The 22,258-nt window shown below is 36.9% G+C and overlaps 1 protein-coding gene across 8 annotated transcripts in view; it reads left to right on the top strand.

The window, feature by feature from the left end:
- Positions 1 to 22,258, top strand: part of CAMK2D (calcium/calmodulin dependent protein kinase II delta) — a gene marked incomplete at its 3' end in the record, with an annotated part of 293,535 nt that overhangs the window by 87,440 nt on the left and 183,837 nt on the right. For all 8 annotated transcript variants that reach the window (XM_081226703.1, XM_081226704.1, XM_081226702.1 and 5 more), the window contains exon 3: positions 2,281 to 2,340. In XM_081226703.1, coding sequence (XP_081082829.1) covers positions 2,281 to 2,340 — 60 coding nt within the window. The remainder of the gene's footprint in view (positions 1 to 2,280; positions 2,341 to 22,258) is intronic.

Below are 22,258 nucleotides of genomic sequence, written 5' to 3'. Positions count from 1 at the left end.
GTAGTGTGGATGGTAAATTATTTTCTTAATGTTAAATTTGCTGAAGTTGATAACTGTACTATGATTGTAAGAGAATATTACAATTCTTAGTAATACACACTGAAATTTTAGGGGTAAAGGACCTTGATGTTTATAACTTACCTTCAACTGGTTCATTAAAAATTATTTTGGATATAAATATAAATGTATTTATATATACACGTGTGTCAATTAGGTAAACATATGTATACATATACACAAACATATACAGGGAGTGAGAGAGAGTGTAAATAATGTAAAAAATGGATAAAATGTTAATAATGTGTCTGAATAAACAGTACACAGGTGTTTCTTGTAATACGCTTTTTTTAAATTAATTTTTATTTGAGTATAGTTGCTTTACAATGTTGTGTTAGTTTCTACTGTACAGCAAAATGAATCAGTTATATATATATATATATATATATATATATATATATATATATATATATATATATCCCCTCTTTTATGGATTTCCTTCCCATTTAGGTCACAACAGTACATTAAGTAGAGTTCCCTGTGCTATACAGTATGTTCTCATTAGCTACCTATTTTATACATAGTATCATAATGTATATGTGAAAAAAATAATAATGTATATGTGTCAATCCCAATCTCCCAATTCCCCCCCCCTTGGTATCCATACATTTGTTCTCTACATCTGTGTCTCTGTTTCTGTTTTGCAAATAAGATCACCTATACCATTTTTCTAGATTCCACATATATGCGTTAATAGATGATGTTTGTTTTTCTCTTTCTGACTTAACTTCACTCTGTATGACACTCTCTACACTCTGTACGACACTCTCTAGGTACATCCACATCTCTACAAATGACTCAATTTCATTCCGTTTTATGGCTGAGTAATATTCCATTGCATATATGTGCCACATCTTCTTTATCCATTCCTCTGTTGATGGACATTTAGTTTGCTTCCATGTCCTGGCTATTGTAAATAGTGCTGCAATGAATATTGTGGTGCATGTTGTACTATTCTTATTCTTTAAATTTTCTGTAAGTTTCAGTTATTTCCAAATAAAAGTTTAAAGTTAAATGCAGTCACTTATGTTAATGTAATGGTTCATTATTGTTTTTAAGTGAATTTATGAATATATGTTTAAAGTTTGCCTCAATTTTATTTCTAATAAAGTAAAGTAAACATTAATAGATCTAATCCACATAAACGAAAGCTTTGGGGGTGTCCTTGATAATTTTTAAGAGTGTTAAGGGATTCTGAGACCACAGAGTTTGAGGACCATTGGCATAAACTGTGTGGGTGGTTAAGTAGGTGCCCCCCTCATTCTCTTAAGGCTGTTTTATGACACTAGTTAATGAGAGCAGATTTGGTAGATGCCACTTATGAATATTATAATCTTAACCTCTCTCTGCCTTAGTTTTTGCACTTGTAAAGTAGGGATAATAATATTGCCTATCTTAGAGGGCTATTGTAAGGTTTAAATCATTTCCTCTATGTAAAGGCTTTCAATAAGAACCACACTCTACAGTACTGTTCTTATTGGCAACATGTATTTCTGTGGTGTTCTTCCTCTCTCTGCCATTTATTTTGTGTTTTGGCTAGTGATTTTGGTTATAATTATGTGCGTGCCAACTACTACAAAGAAACCAAGAAGAGTATCAGATGGTTTTTTAAATGCAACTTTACAGTAGTCTGTGCCCCTTTAAGGAAATGGTTAGGGAAACAGAGCAGGGTGGAGATAAGCAAGCAGTTTGGTGTTTGGGGAGTTCTTGGTATATGGAAAAGCATCATACGTCTAGGAAGTTGTATTGAAAATTGTGGGAAGAGTAATTGATAGAAAATATGACTGGACAGGGAACACTTTGTTGTTAGGGATTAACCGTATTTAGCACTGGTTCCATTGGCATTCCACTTGCCAGATAGATATCCTTTGCTTAAATGTGTATGTCTATATTGGCATATTTAAGTTGTTGTAACAGTATATACCTAGGGTAGGGATAAGAAAGAATACTATTGTTTTGTGCCATTTTTACTGTTTTCCCCAGCAAAAGTCTAAATTCAGCTCTGTTTTATACCTCATTCTATCAAGCTTCAAGCCAATAAAAAATAATTATATTGTTGAACTATCGTGTTCACCTAATTCCAGATTCAAATGATGACTTAAAAAAAAAAAGAAACCAAAGGATAAGTAAATGTGAAGGCTTTATGTCATTTTGATATACTGTTTATTGTCATTTAATCTCTTTTGCTAAATGCTGTGATTTATTTTTCTATTTTTTTCATAGATCATCAGAAGCTGGAAAGGGAAGCTAGAATCTGCCGTCTTTTGAAGCACCCCAATATTGGTAAGGAAATATTTTCAGTATATTTTAAATATTAACTAAAATTTTGCATCATGTAATTTTACCATAATTCAAAAAATATTAATTTAATAAACTAGAATATTTGCAATTAACAAATAGGTTCCTAACTTTTGATCTTGTTACATTTGTTTCTTCAAAATTTTTAAAAGTTTTTCAAAAGATAACAGTTCTTTCATACAAACACTTTAAAAATAATATAAGCTAGTACTAGTTGAATAGTGGTTTTATGTATCTTTAAGGATTGTTCAGCTGCTGCTACTGAAGTGCAGAGGGACAGAACTTAGGCCATTATATTAGTCACCTAAGTTACTTTTCACCTATCCTGTAAAATGTTTACCTCATAATCATTGATACTATTCAAGAAACTAGTAAAATTTTTTTAGAATATTATCCCTCATGAATATCATAGCATGATAATGTTCAAAACTGAAAAATATTGATGAATCTAAAAAAAATGCAAGAAAGAAACAAAGGGAAGAAGAAGCTATATTCTGTGACAATAGTTTTATTTTTGAAAAATGTTACCGTCCCACCTCTGTCAGTTCTACTGTCAGCCAAAGTATTTCTGACATGCAAGGTGTGAGAGAGGGAGTAATCATGCAGTAGAATTAGCAAAATCATTCACTGAGAAGGTTTATATTTCTCTATTTTTATGTATAGGGCCATTCAGTGTCTATTCTTTCCTTGAAGATTTTAGTATCCTGAATTTTGTGGGTTACTTAAATAGACACTAACAAGTAAATCAGATGCATTAACAAACTAGCAGCTGTCTAATAGGAGCCTTCTGGTTTAGAGAGAAAACAAAACAACCTCTGAAATGTAAATAAACCTTTTTATAAGTATTTTACCCTGATAAAAGTCTATGGCATTTCTTGGTTGGCTGTATTATTTTCCTAGGGCTGCCATAACAAAGTACCACGCACTGGGTAGATTAAACAGAGAAATGTATTTTCTCATAATTCTGGAAACAAGAAGTCTGAGGTCAAGGTGTAAGGAGGGTTGGTTTCTTCTGAGACCTCTCTCCTTGTCTAGTAGGTGGCCATCTTCTCCTTGTGCTTTTACATGGTCTTCCTTCTGTATGATGTCTCTTTTTTAATTTCTTCTTCGTGTAAGGGCACTAATCATATTGGATTAGGGTCCATCCTAATGACCTCATTTTAACTTAACTATTCTTTTAAAGACCCTAGCTCCAAATATAGTCCCATGCTGAGGTACTGGGAGTTATGATTTCAACATGAATTTTGGAGGGACACAATTCAGCCCATAATATTGGCTAAAGAGAAATTATACAATAATGACCCACTATAGTTCAAAGAGTGCTTTCCTTGCTCAGGTTTAAGATAAAATGCAATCTTAGTTTACTGAACTTGTTATTCTTATGAAGGAGAGGTTTTTTTTGCTTGTTTGTTTTGTTTTTAATCAGGATCCTTCTATGAAACTCAATTTTTTAAAATAAATTTATTTTATTTATTTTTGGCTGCATTGGGTCTTCGTTGCTGTGTGCGGGCTTTCTCTAGTTGTGGCAAGTGGGGGCTACTCTTTGTTGTAGTGTGCAGGCTTCTCACTTTGGTGGCTTCTCTTGTTGTGGAGCATGGGCTCTAGGTGTGTGGGCTTCAATAGTTGTGTCTTGTGGGCTCTAGAGCGCAGGCTCAGTAATTGTGGTGCACAGGCTTAGTTGCTCTGCAACATGGGGGTTCTTCCTGGACCAGGGCTCGAACCCATGTCCCCTGCACTGGCAGGCGGATTCTTAACCACTGCACCACCAGGGAAGCCCCGACAAGACAAATTTTAAAAGCTATTCTTTAAATTGTAGAAAAAGAATCAGGACAGGACATTTATGGGATGATGGATTCTAAGATCAGATGAACCCTCAGGTGGGCATGTGTATTTTAAACAACTTATGCTCATAACTTATTTTAATATAGTATATTCAGGAATACCAATTTAGAGTTTGGAGATAACTTTTGGAAGTGCAATTTAGAGTTCAATTATAACACATATTTCTAGCATTTTATAATTCTTGCTGTGGTTTAGTTTGATAGAAAAATTGTCACTTTAGGTAAGGTAGTGCTATATTCTCATTATTTTTAACTTTGAAAATAGGAATTTATTTTCTTTAAAAAATGCTCCAAAGGTAGAAGCGTTTGCTCTTGAATTTGATTTATAGTGCATCTGATTAATAAAAACAACCGCATCTCTGAGGAACTTGCCATGGAGTGATTACTGTGTCAGGTTACTGTTTGATATGTTAATTTTGTTGATTGTTTAGTTTAAAAGGCTAATGGACAGTGTTGAAGGAAAGGAAATAGATATATACAGTAATATGACTTGAATTCTTCTGTTAAAATATCTTTTCACATTTTGTATTTCAGTGGTCATTTACAATATGTTGTCTATGAAATGACAGAAAAATTATTTGGTAGGATTTTGTTCACACTATCGAAGTTCAGTAGTTCACTGTTCAAAGATTACTTTCAATTTTCAATAACAGGTATATTGTGTAAGAGTTTTAACCAAAGGCTTAGAATAAGAAGAAAAATTTCTATAGCCTACAAAATTACTCTCCAAAGAAGATGGCAGTAATTTTTGTGAATCCATTATTTTGATGTATAGGAAATCTTGTCTTTCATTCATTCTGTTCAGAAAATGAATAATTTTACTTACAAATATTTAATTGGAATCTTACATTATGTAAACAGTTCCCCTGTAGAGATATTCACAATTATAATTCCCTTGAGTATCAGTGGTTTTGAATATTCAGATGAATTTGGGTTGGATTACTTGTAAAAAAAAAAAAAAAAAAAAGAACAGTGCTTTAATTGTTAATCTGTTTTGTATTAAGAGCAAAACTCTTACTTTAAAATCAAAGTGGTGAAACAGTATTTTATATTTTGATTAGCTCTGAAAATAACTTTAAAAAAATTATTAAAAGATACTGATTTAATTTCTTCCTGCCATTATTTTTTCTTCTAATTTCTTAATCATTACATGAGTTTTTTACATCATTTGATTTTAGAATTAAAAAGTTATAGCAGCCTGGATACACATAAAATGAAACAAGATGAGCAAAATAAAATATATATGATTTGTGATTTCCAATGATTAGCATTAAGCACTGATTGAGTTGAACAGTGCTAACTGTTGCAGTTAAAATACTGAAAGACTACAGAGATGAATGAGACATAGTCCTTAACCACAAGGAGTTTACAGTTTAGGACGGCAGATTGTGATGTATGAAACTAAAATACAAGGTGGTTACATACTATAATGAAACTCTTACTGAGTGCCATGAGAGCACTAAGGAATAAACTAAGAAGTTTAACTGAAATATGTTGGGTAATGAACAGAATTTTGCCATAAAGGAGTATGGATTGGACTCAATAGCATTATGGAAAAAACATCAAAAGGAAAGATCAGATATAAACGTCTTTGTCACACTTGAAGAATGATAGAAAGTCTGGAGTGATTGGAGTATAATTTTTGTGTTGGCCTTCAAGTTTGATTGGGAGTAATAGTGGAGAGTCTTGACTTTCTGTGTCAAGGAATTTTATTGCTAATCTGTAGAAATAGGAAATTATTAAAGCTTAATTTAGTTGACACACATGATTATATCAGTTTCCCCGAAAGACAAATTTGGTAATAATAAGCATAATTGTTCAGAGTCAGGAGAAACTCGTGTTGAAAAAGCATTTAAAAGTCTTTTGAATTAATTTATGTATAAGACATGATGAGTTCGTAAACTATGGTAATGGGAGCAGAGAAGGCAGAAAGGGCAAAGATACCGGAGACATTTTGAAGGTAGAATCAGACCATCTTGGGCAGCAGTTATATTGTGGTGAGTGGGATAGAAGGAGGTTCCTCTGAGGTGTCTGTTTTGAGTGACTAGAGAAATATTGATTCCTTTAAGAATAGAGAAAACAGGAAAAGAAAGTTGGAAGAAATTAGAAATTTAGTTGAATATGAGAACACGAACTTTTTTTAAAAGATTGGAAAATATCTCTTTTGGGGGACCATGGACAAAAAAAAATAGAAATAGCAAACAACACCGCCTAAAACCCTGATCATTCACTTTTTTGCCAGAAATTGTAAGTCTCTAACCACTTGGGCATTCCTCTTCAGGATGGAAGTGGTTGGCAGTGATTATGATCATCCCTCCTAGACCAGTACTTGACTGCAGCTAGACTCTTGGTTTTGGGTCCTTGTTTATATAGAGGAAGTCTAGATAGTCAGATTCTGCTCAAAGTGTCTTCTGAACAAGCAAGATAGTCTCTGTGCAAACTCCATCACCTAACTGTGGTTTAACATTTCTAGGGTGTTCTTTTTCCCGTGGTCTCTCAACCAGAGTAAGGCTCACTTCTCACTAGTCTCTCGTGCCTTAGCCAAACATGTATCTTTTCTGACTCAGTACCTTAATTACTTTAATTTGCATGTATCTTATCTGACTTATATGTGGGACACGACATAGAACTCTAGAGAATGTGAATACGTATTTTGGAGACACGTCGGGATAGTGAGAGTGGATAAACACATCTAGCAGTATGAGGATTGTGAAGGGTACCAAAGACAAATGATGGCAAGTGCCTACTTGTAAAGAGCATGAAACGCCTTTTTTTTTAAGAGCTATAATAACAATAGTTTTCTTAGATTATTTTTATTTTCAGTGTACTTTAAGATACATTGTTATATAAAATAGCTAAATTTTTTCTAGATAAATAAAAGGAAACTATATTTTGGGGACAAAATATTTGGAATTGTACAAAAGAGCAATATTGACTTTTTTCACTTTTAACAATAATAGTTCAACTGTGTTGATTTTAGGTAGACTTACATCAACTTTTACTCTTATAAGTACCAAGACTATGTTTTATTAACAGGTTTAATTTTATTGGAGCTATAATGAAGTTTTAATATTGAAGATCAGAAGTTTTCTTCAGCCAATTGCTATTCCCCAATTTCTCACTTAAATTTCTCACTTAAATTTCTCACTGGTAATTCCAATTATATACTTAAATTTATTTGTTAGGAACTTTCCAACAGAAGAACTCTGATGAAACATGGTTTTCAAATGTCATTCTCATATGTGTAGATTATTCCAGTGACCTTTTCTTTTGATATTCCATATATAAATCTGCCTTTCAAAATTAAATTACATCTCCTGGTCACTTTTCTAATAATACAGTCATAATATGGACAAGAGAAATAAGATAAGGCCATTTTTCCCCACCCAGAAAGCCAAAGAATCAATGATTTATAATCACTGAATTTCAACCTGGGGTGATTTTGTCACCTTCACTGTCTCTTTCTCCTGGGGCAGTTTAGCAGTGTGCGTTTTGTTGTCACAACTGAGGGTGCCCATCTGGCATCAGTTGAGTGGAGGCCACAGATGCTGCTAAACATCCTACAATGCAAAAGACAGCCCCTCACAATAATGAATTATTTGGTCCAACAAGTTAATAGCGCTGAGTTTGAAAAACTCTGATTTAAGGTAAGAGTGACAACAATAACAATTAGACAGATAGCCAGCCTTTACTTGCTGGATACATGCAATTTCCTTACATTAAAAAAATTAGTCAATGTGTCCCCTAAATGAAGGACAAGTAGGCAAAGACACTTGCATAGAATATCCTGTGAGCAAAAGTTTGTAAAATACTCCCTTTTAACAAAAAAGTAGAAAAATAAAGAACTAGTTTAAATGTCAACCATAATTAAGAAGAAACACAGATTAGAATTTTGTTTTTTTCTAAGTTGTTCAAAAAGGATATTTATATAATGAAACATTTTTCATTTAAAACTAAGTGAAAACTATGTAAGTCAATATTTAAGTAAAGTAGGAGAATACCTCCCAAGAATCAGATGGAGGTAAAAAGGAAATCATTCTCCAGTGAAATAATTTTATCGTCATTGTGAATCACTTAGAACAGCGATTCTTACCATTTTTGGATCTTTAGCCTCCTTCAGATAAACTTTTATAGGCTATAGATTCTCTCTCTTCACAAAATTGCATATGGACATCAAATTTTTCATATAGCTTGGAGTATTTACTGAGATCAATAGAGCCTAAATATGGACCTTTGGACCATAGATTTCATATTAAAACAAAATGAAACTTATTTTGAAGAAATATAGTGAAATGACCTCTTACTCTTAAATGTGATTCTCATGTTAGTCTTAATGACCTTGTAGTTCATATAAAAAGATTTGCACAGTTCTCTCCACCTCAACTCTCATCTTAATAAAGCATGCATTTTGAGTTGGGGATGTAGTCTATGGAAGGGAGAAATACCACCCAGTTCAACTTGAGAATTAAACCCTCAGGAACTAAGCTAACCTCACATTTATTTATGCCGATTTGTATCTTTACATTATTAATCTCCCCCCAAAGAATTTGTTAAGAAAATAGATAAGATTTTAGATATGCATCTAGCGAAGAGAATAAACTGCTTTTGAAACAATTTGGAAGTATCTAAAGGGAAGCAGAGAAATTGCACTGTAGGCAGAAGCCAACCTAGCAGAGACTGGTGCTGACATATGCTAATTACAAGCCTTTAAAAATCTGCTCATTAAAACAAGTTTTATTAGGTAACCTTGGCAAACCTGATTCCTTCACGTGCCAAAAGGTAATGAAATTTATTTAAATAAAATAGAATAATTCCACCTTTTAACTAATTTTGACGGGTCTTGTCCCCAATTAATCTGAATCGGTGATGCATTACTATGATGTAACAGTTGCAGACCATCTCCCAATAAAAGGGAAAAACAAATGAAACTCTCTCCTGGGGTCTTCCCATAAACTAGACAGTGTTATTTAACTGTTTATTTTTTGAGACTAAAGAGAATGTTGTTTCATAGTTATTTGTTTTTAATTTGGGAACATTTCAATGTTTTAATAGTGAATGTTAACAAGATTACTCTGGCTGCTGTGCATCTGACCATGTCTCTCCTCTGCCCAGAAACTGCTCAGTGGCTTTCTAGTTAGAAGACAAGCCCTAGAGTCCTCACGATGGCCTGAGACCCTACACAGGGATCACCAGCCACTTTATCTTCCTGATCTTAGATCAGCTCCACTTCTCTCCCCGATACTTGCTCTGCTCCAGACCCTCTGGGCTCCTTGGGTTCCTCAGCTGTGCCCTGTGTTCCTTCTGAGGGTGCTGCTCCTGCCCCAGCAGTTCTGTAGGCTGCTTCCCTCAGGCATCTCTGCTCAACCATTGCCTCAACCAGAGGCGTCCCCTGCCAGCTCTCATGCCCACAGCACACTCCCTGCCTTCTTTCCTTGCTTTATTTTGTTGTCTAGCACTTACCATGACACTGTATGCTTAGTTGTTTTGATTATTTTCTGCCCACTAGCATATAAAACCCCAGGAAGGCAGGGACTTTACTTGTTAACTGTTATATCCTTTGTACCTAAAATAGCCTCTGACATGAAGTCTGTGCTCAATAAATAAATGTTGCAGGGATTAAACAATGCATGGGTGGATATATTTTTATTAAGTTAAATTTAGATCATCTGAAGGGGAACACACTTCTATTAATATAAGTAGAAGAAAAACATAAATTTTAATTTATGAAGTAGTTGTTTTATTCAATCACAGGATTCATCTATAGGATTTTGGATTCCTTCTGACTAAAGTGTGTGTCAGTGGCTTAGAGCAAGCCCACACCTAAACAAAGGCTGTAAAACCAGAGAGCAAACTTAAGGTTTCTGTCTGGTTGGGCAGGTCAACACACCATATGGCAGCATACTTCTTTTTACTGTCTGGTCTTCCTGAATAATCCCTTATCCCTTAGTCTGAAATTCCCCATCCTGCAGGAATCTTGACCCATACCCCTCTTGGTGTTGTATGATATATTTCCCATGCAGCTTCTAGATTCTCAGGCATCCTTGTTGGGAGTGTCAAGGTCTCACTGTTTCTTTTACCTGGCAGACACCTAAAACTGCTAGCTGCTTCCCCATTTTCCTGGGGAGCATTCTAACTATACCCCAGGAAGCAGAACTGTACTATCGATAAAAGTCACCAATTTCTCCCCCTTGCCAGATCACCCACTTATCTGGTTGGTGAGCCTCATTCTTAGACATTTATGGGATAGCTCTTAATTTGACTACTCCACTCTTCAAAGCAAAAGCCTACTTTTCAGATGAAATTGCCAAACTGATGAGTAAAGAAAGAGGGTTGGTTGTCTCTCTCACTCTTGCTTCTTTAATAGGCTTGTCCTGTCCTCAGTGATTCCTTTGAAGGCCTCTGGGAGCCCTGCCCTGCACAAGGATTGGCAAGCTTTTTCTATAAAGCACCCAACAGGAAGTATTTTAGACTTTGCTAGCCATGCCTTCTCTCATCCTAACTATTCAACTTTGCCACTGTAGTTCAAAGTAACCTTAGACCCTTCATAACTGAGTAGGTGTGACTGTGTTCCAATGAAACTTTATTTACAGACACTGAAATCTGTAATTTATTTTTTATATGTCATAAAATATTCTTCTTTTGATTTTTTTACAACCAGTTAAAATTGTTTTTTTTTTTAAGCCTGTTCTCAGTTTACAGACCATTCTAAAATAGGTATTGAGCTGGATTTGATCTGTGGGCCATAGTTTGCTAAAGCCCTATGCTAGCGTCTAGGAGCCCTTCCTTTTTGGGTTATTTGGACCTCAGATATCTGCTGGACTCCCTAATGCTTTCTTTCCTGGGCCTGGGAAACAGCTTCATCTTGACTTCCTGGCCACCTTGTATATTCTGAGTCTCAGAGGACAGAAGCTAAAATATCTGGGTGCAGTGATGACCTGTGTGGCTTTCCATTTCTGAATTCCTCTAATTCTGGGAAACAGTTTCATTTCAACTCTGGTTGCTGATTTAGTGCTGTTCCAGATTCTAGGTCTAATGTGCTATGAAAAGCCTTAACCCTGCTTCTCAGTTTCCTTTCAGTCTGGCTATTGATCTTGCTGTTACCTGTGCTCCTAGTTGACCCTTGACTGGATTTCTTGCCCTGCAGTGAGGTTCTAGATAGTTGCTGCTCACAGATTTCCACCTCGTCAGCCAACTACCACACCTAGGTAACCTGTTAATGTTAGGTTTGGTTAAGAGCTTGAGCTGACATCACTCAAAGCTTACCTGTATTCCTTTTTACTTGAAAATTGATCATCTGTTTCAGATTACCTCTGAATTTACACACACAGGTGCTATTTCTAAACAATTTTGACCCCTGACTTTTCCTCATACTTTTAGATTATATATAACCTAGGCCAGTTTTGTCCTCATTTGGCAGCTTTGATGCCCTCTAAGCTGTGAATCTCACAGGATGTTATTTTTTCTGTTTATTCTAATATATTTGAGGTGTTTTTCTTTTTGAATCTAATCTTTCCCCCATCCTTCCCAAAATACTCTTAGTCTACTGGGGGCTGTACCTCTTATAAAATGGCAGGTAGAATGGCCTCAGTTGAGAGCTTGCCTTTCTTAATAACACAAAACCATTCTGACAGTAATGGGTATAATGAACTAATTTTGATATAATAGAGGACAGTTTCTCTGAGAGTACAGAAGAGACCATATTATATTCACCTTCAGTTGCAAAGATCTCATGAGGAAATCCCCTCTATCCTTTGGAACTATTTGCACTTGTAAAGCTGACCTGGATCCCCTTCAGTACTCTGCTAGGTTAATCAAATAGGACACTGTAATATGAGCACTGATGAGGAGTCTGATGTTTCTCAAAGAGGGAGGGTGATGCCACTCTGAACATGTTGGCCATTCAGGTGTAGGAGAAATTTCCCCTGGTGAGGGAAATAAGCAAACCGCACCTAGGCACAGAGTCATTCCAGCAGGTTATCAAGATGGGCAGTGCAAGCTGCCATCAATGATCAACAATTTTTCTCTGTGTGTAGACAGCTTATCAGAATTCCCTGGCCTCAGAAGAACATCAACACAGTTCCCAGACCCTGTCCTACTGCAGGTGATTGATAGAGCTGACATGGTTCCTGGTTTTTGACTTGCTCTTCCTGGGCCCTGGACCCAAGTCTACACACTTGAAGTCTGGGCTTATGAGCCCCGGGCATGACTTTGCAGATAGCCCTATTTGTGACCTAAACCTGTGATAAGTGCCTCTGGCCTTGACCTTCCATTTTTCCAACTCTCCACACTGTCCCCTGCTCTGTCTCTCCACACTAGGGCTTTTGTCCGTGCTTGGCTTTTCTATCCTGTTTGCCTCTGATGTCCTGGAAGACAAAATTATTCATTTCCATTGAAACATCACAATTTTTAGCAGATATTTGAATAGATATAAACTGAAGAAATGTAACTAGTCTACTGAGAACGATTTTCACTTTTGTGAATTTATTTATTTATTTATTTATTTATTTATTTTTTTTTTTTTTGTGGTACGCGGGCCTCTCACTGTTGTGGCCTCTCCCGTTGTGGAGCACAGGCTCCGGACTCACAGGCTAAGCCACCACGGCTCATGGGCCCAGTCGCTCCGCGGCATGTGGGATCCTCCCGCACCGGGGCACGAACCCGTGTCCTCTGCATCGGCAGGCGGACTCTCAACCACTGCGCCACCAGGGAAGCCCTGTGAATTTATTTATTTGATATTTTGATTAATTACTAGTCCCTGAGTTACATAACATAGAGATAATTCCTGCTCTGTGTGTATGTGTATGTATATACACAGTTGACCCTTGAACAACTTGGGTTTGAGCTGTGCTGGTCCTCTTATAGATATACTTTTTTCAATAAATATGTACTACAGTACTACACGATCTGAGGTTGCTTCACTGTGCAGATGTGGAACCACAGATATGGAGGGCCAACTGTAAAGTTATACACAAATTTTTGACTGCATGAAGGGTCAGCACCCTTTACCCCTGTTCAAGGGGTCAAGTTCAAGGGTCAACTGTATGTAATTATTATTTTTTACATATATATATATATATATATATATATATAGTGTTGTTCTTAATTTTAAGTTGTAGTATGTCTCATTTCACAGATATATTTTCACATTTACCCCTATGTTCATTTTGCAAATCGAGGACTTTAATGATCACCATGGGTGGGTCATTACATAGCCCAGCACAAATTGTATCATGATTTTATTAACTTGCCAATAACAAATTTACTGCCTTAGTATTTTTCTACTATTATTTGAGACTCTTGATAGCATTTTATTCCTAAAGATAACATTCTTTTTAAAAAGTATCTTGAGAGAGTATGAAAATCATTCATAAAGTGTTTTAATATCACATGATATTCAAATGGTTATATTAGTGACTGTCTGGGTAACTTTAGGATCTGAAAGGCTAGTAGCTCTCTGAGTGAAGAACTGAAGAAATAGGCAGTAGAAAATACATATTCCAATAAGTGATATTTTATTAAACTAATCTTCCATTCTATATCAGCCAATTAAGGTTCTTATGCTGCCATGGGCAGTCCCACCAAAGTCATGATCCTTTTCATCAGAGATCAGGAAGAGGGATCTGGCTTCCAGCTGTATCTGGAGTTAGGAAATCTTCCAGTGCTCTATGGTGAAAGGAAGGTCTCTCTTATCCTCACCAGCTCTGAAAGACAGCTGAGGAAGAGAAACCTATGGATTCACAACCTCTTTATGGAAAAGAAAATAAATCTTTAGGCTGAATGGTGAACATTGTACAAAAGAGAAAGATAAATAGCCTCACTTCCCCTGCCACACCTGACCTGGAGAGATTCTGGGGATTCTGAGGGAAGTTCCCTTCTGAGTCAGTACTTTGTTATCAGTTTGGGTTTAATTTAGCCTGAGCTGTTCAGTTGTCTGCTTCTGATGGCATTTGTGTGTGTGCTGAAGGTGAGAGGCAGGAGAGTGGAGGGGAGTGTAGGTTCTGATGGTGGCCAGATGCTTTTTGATTTTCTACAACTCTGAAGCTAGTAGTTCTGTATTCCTCTCATCTACCTCTCTACTTCCCAGCCCACTTGAAGATTATGGCTTCTTTGAGATAAAAGTAACTCTGTAGAGCTCTACAGAGCCCTATTAGGAATCCTAATGAATAATTCAAATACACAAAACTGAACCTTGTTTCCTGTTGGAACACAGTACAATCAGGGGTGAGCTGGACTGCCAGTGGGTGGTTCTGAAACCTTCATTTACATAAGATTCCTTTGATAAAAATTCATATTTGTAGGATTCAACCTCACAGATTGACCTGGGGTGGGCTCTTGGAATCTGCTATTTATTTACTTGCTCGATTTTTTGGTTTATTTACTAATTGGTTAAGTCAAGCACCAAGTGATTCTGATATAGGTTTTCAGGGACCACAATTTAGAAAAAGCATTTTTCTAGAGATGATTTTACAAAGAGCTAAATCCCCAGTAAAGCTTTGGGCCAGGAACCTTTTATTCAACTCTGGTAGATCACTAGACTCCCTGTCTTCTTTCTTTTCCATACTAGGTCTAGAGAATGAAATCGTTAAGAAGGATTCTTAGATAGCAATAACCTGAAACCTATTGTGTCTAAACACTTACCATAATTATTTAATTTTTCCAACAAGTACTTTGTAGATATTAGTATTACCTCCATTGTTTGAATGGCTCTAATAAATATTGAGCACCCACTATGTGCTCTGCACAGATGAAGAAGCTGAGTCTCAAAGAGATTGATTAATTTGCCTGAAGTTACTTATTTTATGAAGGGGGAACCAGGATTCAAACACATTTGTTTGATTCCAAAGTTCACGTTTCTACTACACAAGCCTTCCGTTCTTCACTTCCTCCTCTGGTTAAAGCCACAAGAGCTCTCTGTGCAGCTGCATGACATTTTTATTCAGATAAAGCACTAGAATATGACCTACATGTTACCAAATATTGTTGACACGTAAGGGGTTTCCTACTTGTGTGGGAAGTTGGGACATTTACACGTGGAAATACTCAACATTTCAAAGGAGCGTGTAATTAAATGCCCAAATTAGATACATAGGGAAGAGAGAGGCTCGTGTTGTATGTGAAATGTTTTATGCAGGATATTGAACAGATTTGAATATCTTGAAGGACAAGATTTAAGGGAGCTGGGAACAATGTTGCCCCCAAATCATGGAAGTTAACATGAGTCAGTTCTGGGGATAATACTAAGTATTCATCCTTCTACATTTTAAAGGTTATTAACACACATTTAGCTATGTAAGTAATTCCCCCTTGTTCCCTTCTCACTGAGAACTTTTAGAAAAAGAAACACTCTGTTTCCATTCCATCAGCCTCTGCATTCAGGCCCCTGCTCATGTGTTCCAATGGAACTGCTCTCATCATGACTACCAATCACCTTATTACTAAGTTCAGTGGAAGCTGTCAGGTTCTGGTCTTACTTGCTGCTTCTCTACAAGTTGAAATTGTGAGTCACCTTCTTTGGCTTTGTAACACTAGTGTTTTTCAGATGTCTTATTTGTCTCTAACAATTCATTCTCAGTTTCCTTCCTGAGTTCCTCTACCTTTGCCTATCCCATAAATCTACCCAGGGCATCCCAATCATAGGCTGCGTATTCCCAAACCTATCTTTCACAGTCTAGCATTTCTTTCCAAAAACACTTCCCACTACCTACTGGAATGTTCACTTGGATGTTGTACTGGTACCCTACTGGTAATAGTATGCATGAAATGGGCCTTGTTTTCCAACCCTGCTCCACCGCCCCACCCAGACCTGCTCCTCTGCTTGTGTTCCCTGCCTCAACTTTATAGCCTTGCTTAATCCAGAAACCTAGTGCCATCCAGTCCACCTCTCTTTCCCTTGCCAACTTATGTAGTCGCTGAGCAACGCCTCTCACTTCAGCTTCCCTAATGGCTTTTAAGTCTCTCCTCTTCTCTTTACCCACATACCAAAGGCCAAGCTCAAATAAACTTTTCCTCTCCTCCGTTCTTCACTTTGCTTCTGAGAAAGATATTTTTTAAATGCAAATCAGATCTGTCACACCTTTCCTTAAAATCTTTCCATGGCTCCCTAGTTCCTCAGGCTAAATTCTAAAATCCTAACTCTGCAAAATCTTGTACATTTCAGTTCCCTTAGTTGTTCTCTCTAGTCATGTAGACCACTTCCCCTCCTTCAACCCCTCCTTCAACCAGTTTTCTCCTACCTCTAACGAACTCCAAACTGTTCTCCTAAATGTGCACCAGGCAAAACTGAGAGAACATTGTATTCTGTGCCTTGTAAGTACCTAACCTTCCCCCTAGAAAGAGGGCCCCTGTGGGAATCACACCTAAGAAAAGAGAAGAGGACGCTTCCTGCACATGACCTAACTCATTTTTCTTTTTGTATTCCAGCGTTTTCACCCTTGTTCTACAGTCTCTCTCTCTCCCTCCCTCCCTCTCTCCCTCCCTCACACAAATACACACACACACACCTGTGTTTCTAATCAGAGCTATTTTCTGTTCAAGCTTCATACTTTTCAACTTCATCTTCCCAATCAGGCTTCCCTTTCATTCATCTAAATTGGTGTTTTTATATTATGCCTGAACAAATGTACAGAATTATTTGAGTACGCTACTAGCTCCTATCTCTGCTGAGAGGATTCAGAAATTAGAAGAGTGATGGGTGGGTCAGGCCCTGAAGTTACAAATTGGTAGGCACAAAGAGTGAATGAATAAAATGAGGTTTGGGAGAGTAGAATGGAGAGCTGCATGTCCGTTTAAGGGTGGACAGGGATGAGGTTGCTGTTCTTTCTTGCTTTCGGTCCACAAACTGCCGTAGACCAGGGGAACCATTTCAGAGATTTGGCATTCCTCCCTGAGATTTAGAATTTATTATTTCAAGAGCATTTCAACTCTGCCCAGGCAGCCTAGGCTCCCACAGTAAAGGCCTAGGAATCAACCTGCAGACCAAAAAACCTTACACTTATAGTTTCTGAAAAAAAAAATTCAGATTATATCTTACTTGATAGATATTTTATAGCAATTTGCCTTCAAGTTTTATACCAAAGTAAGTTTACAGACTACAGTTTTCAGGGGAATCTCCTGAATAGCCGGATTATTATTTGCTTGCTGCTAAAGATTGTTGATTATGTGCCCAAACTGAAACAAAAGAGTGCATTTAGCTCTTCCTATGAGGATTTCTGAAATCAAACACGAATGAAACCAAGGGACCAAAGATAAGGGCTCACAAGTTCATGAAACTTGCTAATGGGATTTTAAATAACTCCCCTTTATATTAACTTTCACTCAACTCTCTCATTCTGCTTGATATATTTTATTTTACATTATTTTGAAAAACAAAACACAGGATATACTCGATTTTGGATACAGAACTATTGCAAGAATTGTAGGAAAATCCTTGCAGCTTTAGAATTACACATGGCCTACAGAATCAGCCTCATTCATTTATTCATCTGTTTAACAAGTTTTTTTTTTTTTCTAATATCTATCATGTTAGGTACTCTTCTAGATACTGTGATACAACAGTGAACAAAGCTGACCAAAATTCCTTGCCTACTGCTTATACTCAGGAGCAGGGCCTGGGGATAAACAAACAAATCCTGTCATTGGTCAGATTGTAATAAGTGAGCCAGGCCCAAAAGGAAATGAGGCAACAGGCTTTGCAACACCCAAAAGAAGAGCCTTTCAAGGAGACTGAGCTGGAAGCTTTCCTGGCATAGCTGAGAGCAGCACGTAGGCCAGGGTGGCATGGCATGATGTGGAGTGAGGGTACAGGAGGTTGTAGGTGATGCTACCAGAAAGGTGACAGGAGGTCGTAGATTGTGATAAGGATCTTCACTTTCCTTCCTAGTGAGATGGTACTAGAGGGAGGTTAGAGCTGCCTAAGACAGATGGGAAGTCTTTGAGAGTTCTGAGGAGAGAAGTGAGCTGATCTGACTTCTGTTTTAAGAGCATCGCTCTGGCTTCTGTGTCACCAGAGGACTGTGAGGGCAAAAGCAGAGACCAGGAGACCCTGTTAAGAGGCAGTTACAGTCATCAGTGACTTGCACTGGGGTAGCAGCCATGGAGATGGAACACCATGGTCAGATTCAGAATGTGTTTTGAAGGTAGAGCCAAATATATGGTGGGTTGGATTTGAGTTGTCATGGGCAGACGGGAGTCGGTGATCAATCCTGAGAAGCTGGAAGGATGGAGCTGCCCCAGGTAGAGATGGGCATGACTGGGGTGGGGGCATGTTGTGAAGGAAGAGGAGAGGATTAGTTACTGGCACAAAGATTTTAAAATGCCTATTAGACTTCCAAGTAGAGACGTCACATAGTCATTGGGTGAGTCTGAAGTTCAGTGAGAGATCAGGACTGGAAATATAAAATCAGGAGTTGACAGCATACAACTAGGAATGATATTTTAAACATTTAACAATTAGTACGGCCTGAATACCAACCAACCACTTAGCACAGGTGTCAACCTTAACAACAGACATGGCTATACAGCTCCCTATCAGCAGAATATCAGTCTAACGTACGGTCGCATTCCACTCAGCCCTCCTCAGTCTTTACAGATAAATGACAAAGTTTACCAATAAACCATAAATGCACATTTCCCATAAAAACCAAAAAGGTACTGACTAGAAAGCATAAGCAGGGTACATTATTTTCTCATTTCTCCACTCCCTGATTTGTATTATATTCACTGTTTTCCTTTAGGGGTTGGTTAAATACAAATATTTGGCATATTAACGTATTTTTGAAGACTAGTTTGAAAGTACTGGTTTTCAAGTACAACCAACCAGTACTTGAATCCTCTATCTTCCAGTTCTACAACCTATGTTTGCAGAAACAAATTCCTTTTCCTTCCTTTTACTGAAAGCAAAATCTATGAAACTGAAAATAAGATTACCTCACATCGCTGTGAGGATTAGAAATTCTATATGTAAAGGACCTATCACAGTGCCCGTTATTTGTGGTACAATTTCCTACCAATCTAATAAGATTTGAGAGCTTGAGGGGACCTTACCTTCTCTTGTATTCTTAATAATTACTAGTGAATTGTTATTCACAATATCCATGCCACCTAAGTTGGATTTAGAGTCTAACCTACATTCAGAAATGTTTGGGCTAATATTCATTCACACTTGGCCACTCCTATTCACCAAGAGGAAGTATCAGTGGTTATCAAAGGAAAGACCTTGATTTTGATTAGTTCTTTCTTATGAGTCAGACTTGAAAAGGTGCTTTCTCTTTCTGTGTAAGCTATCAATTATATCTTTATATAAATATTTGTTTGTCCCACCATTGCCCAGTGATTGTGAACCTACCACCTTTGTCGATAAACTCCTATAAGGACAGGGATTCTATTTCTTTCTTGCTCTGATTTTTCAGGGCCCAACTCTGTGTACCATTATATGAGGCTAATTTCAGGGCCAGGTACATGTGTGTGTTGGGTAGAAAAAAGTCTGGATCTCTAAGCTTCTGAAGATGCTGTATATTCTAGTCCTCCATGCCACTTTGTTCTGGGCAATTGTGGGGAGAAGGCCTGGGCTGTCTTTCCAGATGGGTGGAATGAGATCAGAGACTGGTTTGTTTACTGTTGATTCCTCAATACCTAGAAGGTTTCTTGGCACAAATTGGTGCTCAATATTTGTGAAATAAAATACATAGAAACAGCAGTACAGTCAATACTGATTGTACCTCATTGTCATATAGAATTTTGAGGGAAGCAGACACTGAATGAGTATCTCATTTTTGTGAATGCAGCTTCTGACTGACTTACAAATGGCGTTACTGGCAAGCTGTGACTGCTACTATTGGACTAACTGTCTTGTACTCGATGTTGCTTTTTTTTCCCTCCTCTCCTCATTAAAATTATGAATTTTACTTACTTTTCTCCCTCCCATCAAAGAGGTATAGAAAATACTGTACTCTCCATTTTATTACTGAGTCACTATTAATTGTTCAGTTCTCTCTTCTCTTGGAAAGGCTCCTCTCCTTGGAGGAATCTCAGGCCCTCTTTAAAGTACTTTTAATTAGTTAAGGCTATCTGTATACTTCCTTTAAAAACCAAATTATTGAAATTCTTTTGACTCCATTTTTGGTTTTTAAAATTGACCATGGCACAAATGTCAACAGAAATTATTACCCTAGGTTCTAGGAATTTCTGCTACAAACTTATTTATTCAGATGATTCAATTACATTGGCAGTTTATAAAAATTTTGATGAGACTCAGCCCATTGGGTAGCTCTGTTCAGTCTGCTACCTAGCACAGTTTCTTCCTCATTGTTTTTTGTGTTTAACATATTATGTAATTGGAAGAATATTCTCAAAATAAGAAACATTAGTCCTTTAATTCCAGTGTACTATTGATTTACAATTTTTTTTTTTACTATTTAGACTTTGTCCAGTTCTAGAAATAAAGAACTTTTTAGGTTGGTAGAAATGTTCTTCCAACTGTGCTTGAAATTGTTGGGTGCGGTTTTGCTTTGTGTTACTGCTAACTCGGAGCAAGAGGACTGGGTACGGCCGCTCTTTTTTTTCTGTTCTCAGATTGTGCAGACAAAGCTTCACCTAGTTTAGAAGCCTTTCTGTTTAGGAGATAATAAGAATTGTAACTTTTCCAAAATGACACTGAAATAACATTTTATTTTCGAGGATTTCATTGCCCTTAAAAAACGAAAAAATGAAAACAATAAAGAAGGAATTCACCTTTACCAGAAATAATTACCTTCATTTTTTATTATTAATATACCTTTCTTCTCCACTCTCTTTGTTCATATGCATCATCTTTACAGAGTTGTTTTTGCCAGGGAGCCCCAAATATGTCATGAAATGATGAATAATTTTAACGCTCAAAGGCTTCGTAGCAGGAAAGATAAGTCCTTTGAGAGGATCAGAGAAGGTGACAGATATCAAACTCTCTTCAGACAACGCTGTTCCACGGCAGGAATCCAGGAGAAAGGTCACCTATAATTCTGATTTTACTGCTCATTTTTAAGTGTAATTTTCACATTTTAGTGTTAATCATAGTTCATATTAATATTAAATATAGCTTTTTTAAATTAACAAGACTATATATCTTACTCCTTTTCTCTTGCTTTCCTGAGTGTAAGCCAATCTTATTGTAGTTTATAAACTGCAGTGTAATTTGCTAAAATAGTATCTAACACAGAGTCATCGTATGTAGACAGTCTTTTAATAGTGTTTATGATTATACATAAAGAATGAAATATTTAGGAAGATTGTATCTGGAAAATGTAAGCTTATAGAGTAGATTGATCAGATGATAACTGATATCTCAAAAAGTTTTACTTTATAAATGGTTAACTACATAGGTTTAATTTCCTCATTGAAAATTAAGTATTTGTGTTTATTAATAACACTTAATTGTAATGCTAGAGAGCAGATAAATATAATAAAAGAGCTGAGATCCATGATCAATTAAAGCTGCATAAGGAAATAAACACAGTCAGTCATTATTTGCATATTCCACATCTGTTAATTCACCTGCTTGCTAAAATTTATTTGTAATCCTGTCAATACTTGGAATGCTTTCGTGTTCATTCTCAGACATTCACAGACACCTGTAGAGCAGCAAAGAGTTGGAGCCACCCAATATGCATGGGCATTCCCTGCTGAGGACTGACAAGGGGACACTCTGTCTTCTTGTGTTAGCTCTTATACTCAAAACAATTGTCCCTGTCACATTCTATTTAATAGTGCCCGGTTTTGCTGTTTAAAATGGCCCCTAAGCATAGGGCTGAAGTGCTGTCTAGTGTTTCTAAGCTCAGAAAGGCTGTGATGTGCCTTATGGAGAAGATACGATAGAATGCATGTTTTAGATAAGCTTTGTAGAGAAGCTGCTTTCAGGCATGAGTTATAGTGCTGTTGGCTGTGGGTTCAATGTTAGTGAGTCAGTAATATGTATTTAATAAGATGTCTTTAAATGGAAACATGCATAAAGAAAGGTCATGGGCTTCCCTGGTGGTGCAGTGGTTGAGAGTCCGCTTGCCGATTCAGGGGACACGGGTTCGTGCCCCGGT

The sequence above is a fragment of the Mesoplodon bidens genome, assembly GCF_964165515.1.
Source record: "Mesoplodon bidens genome assembly, chromosome: 1".
Classification (NCBI taxonomy): domain Eukaryota; kingdom Metazoa; phylum Chordata; class Mammalia; order Artiodactyla; family Ziphiidae; genus Mesoplodon; species Mesoplodon bidens.
Note: the sequence above shows the minus strand (reverse complement) of the source record. Positions and strands in the feature narration are given on the sequence as shown.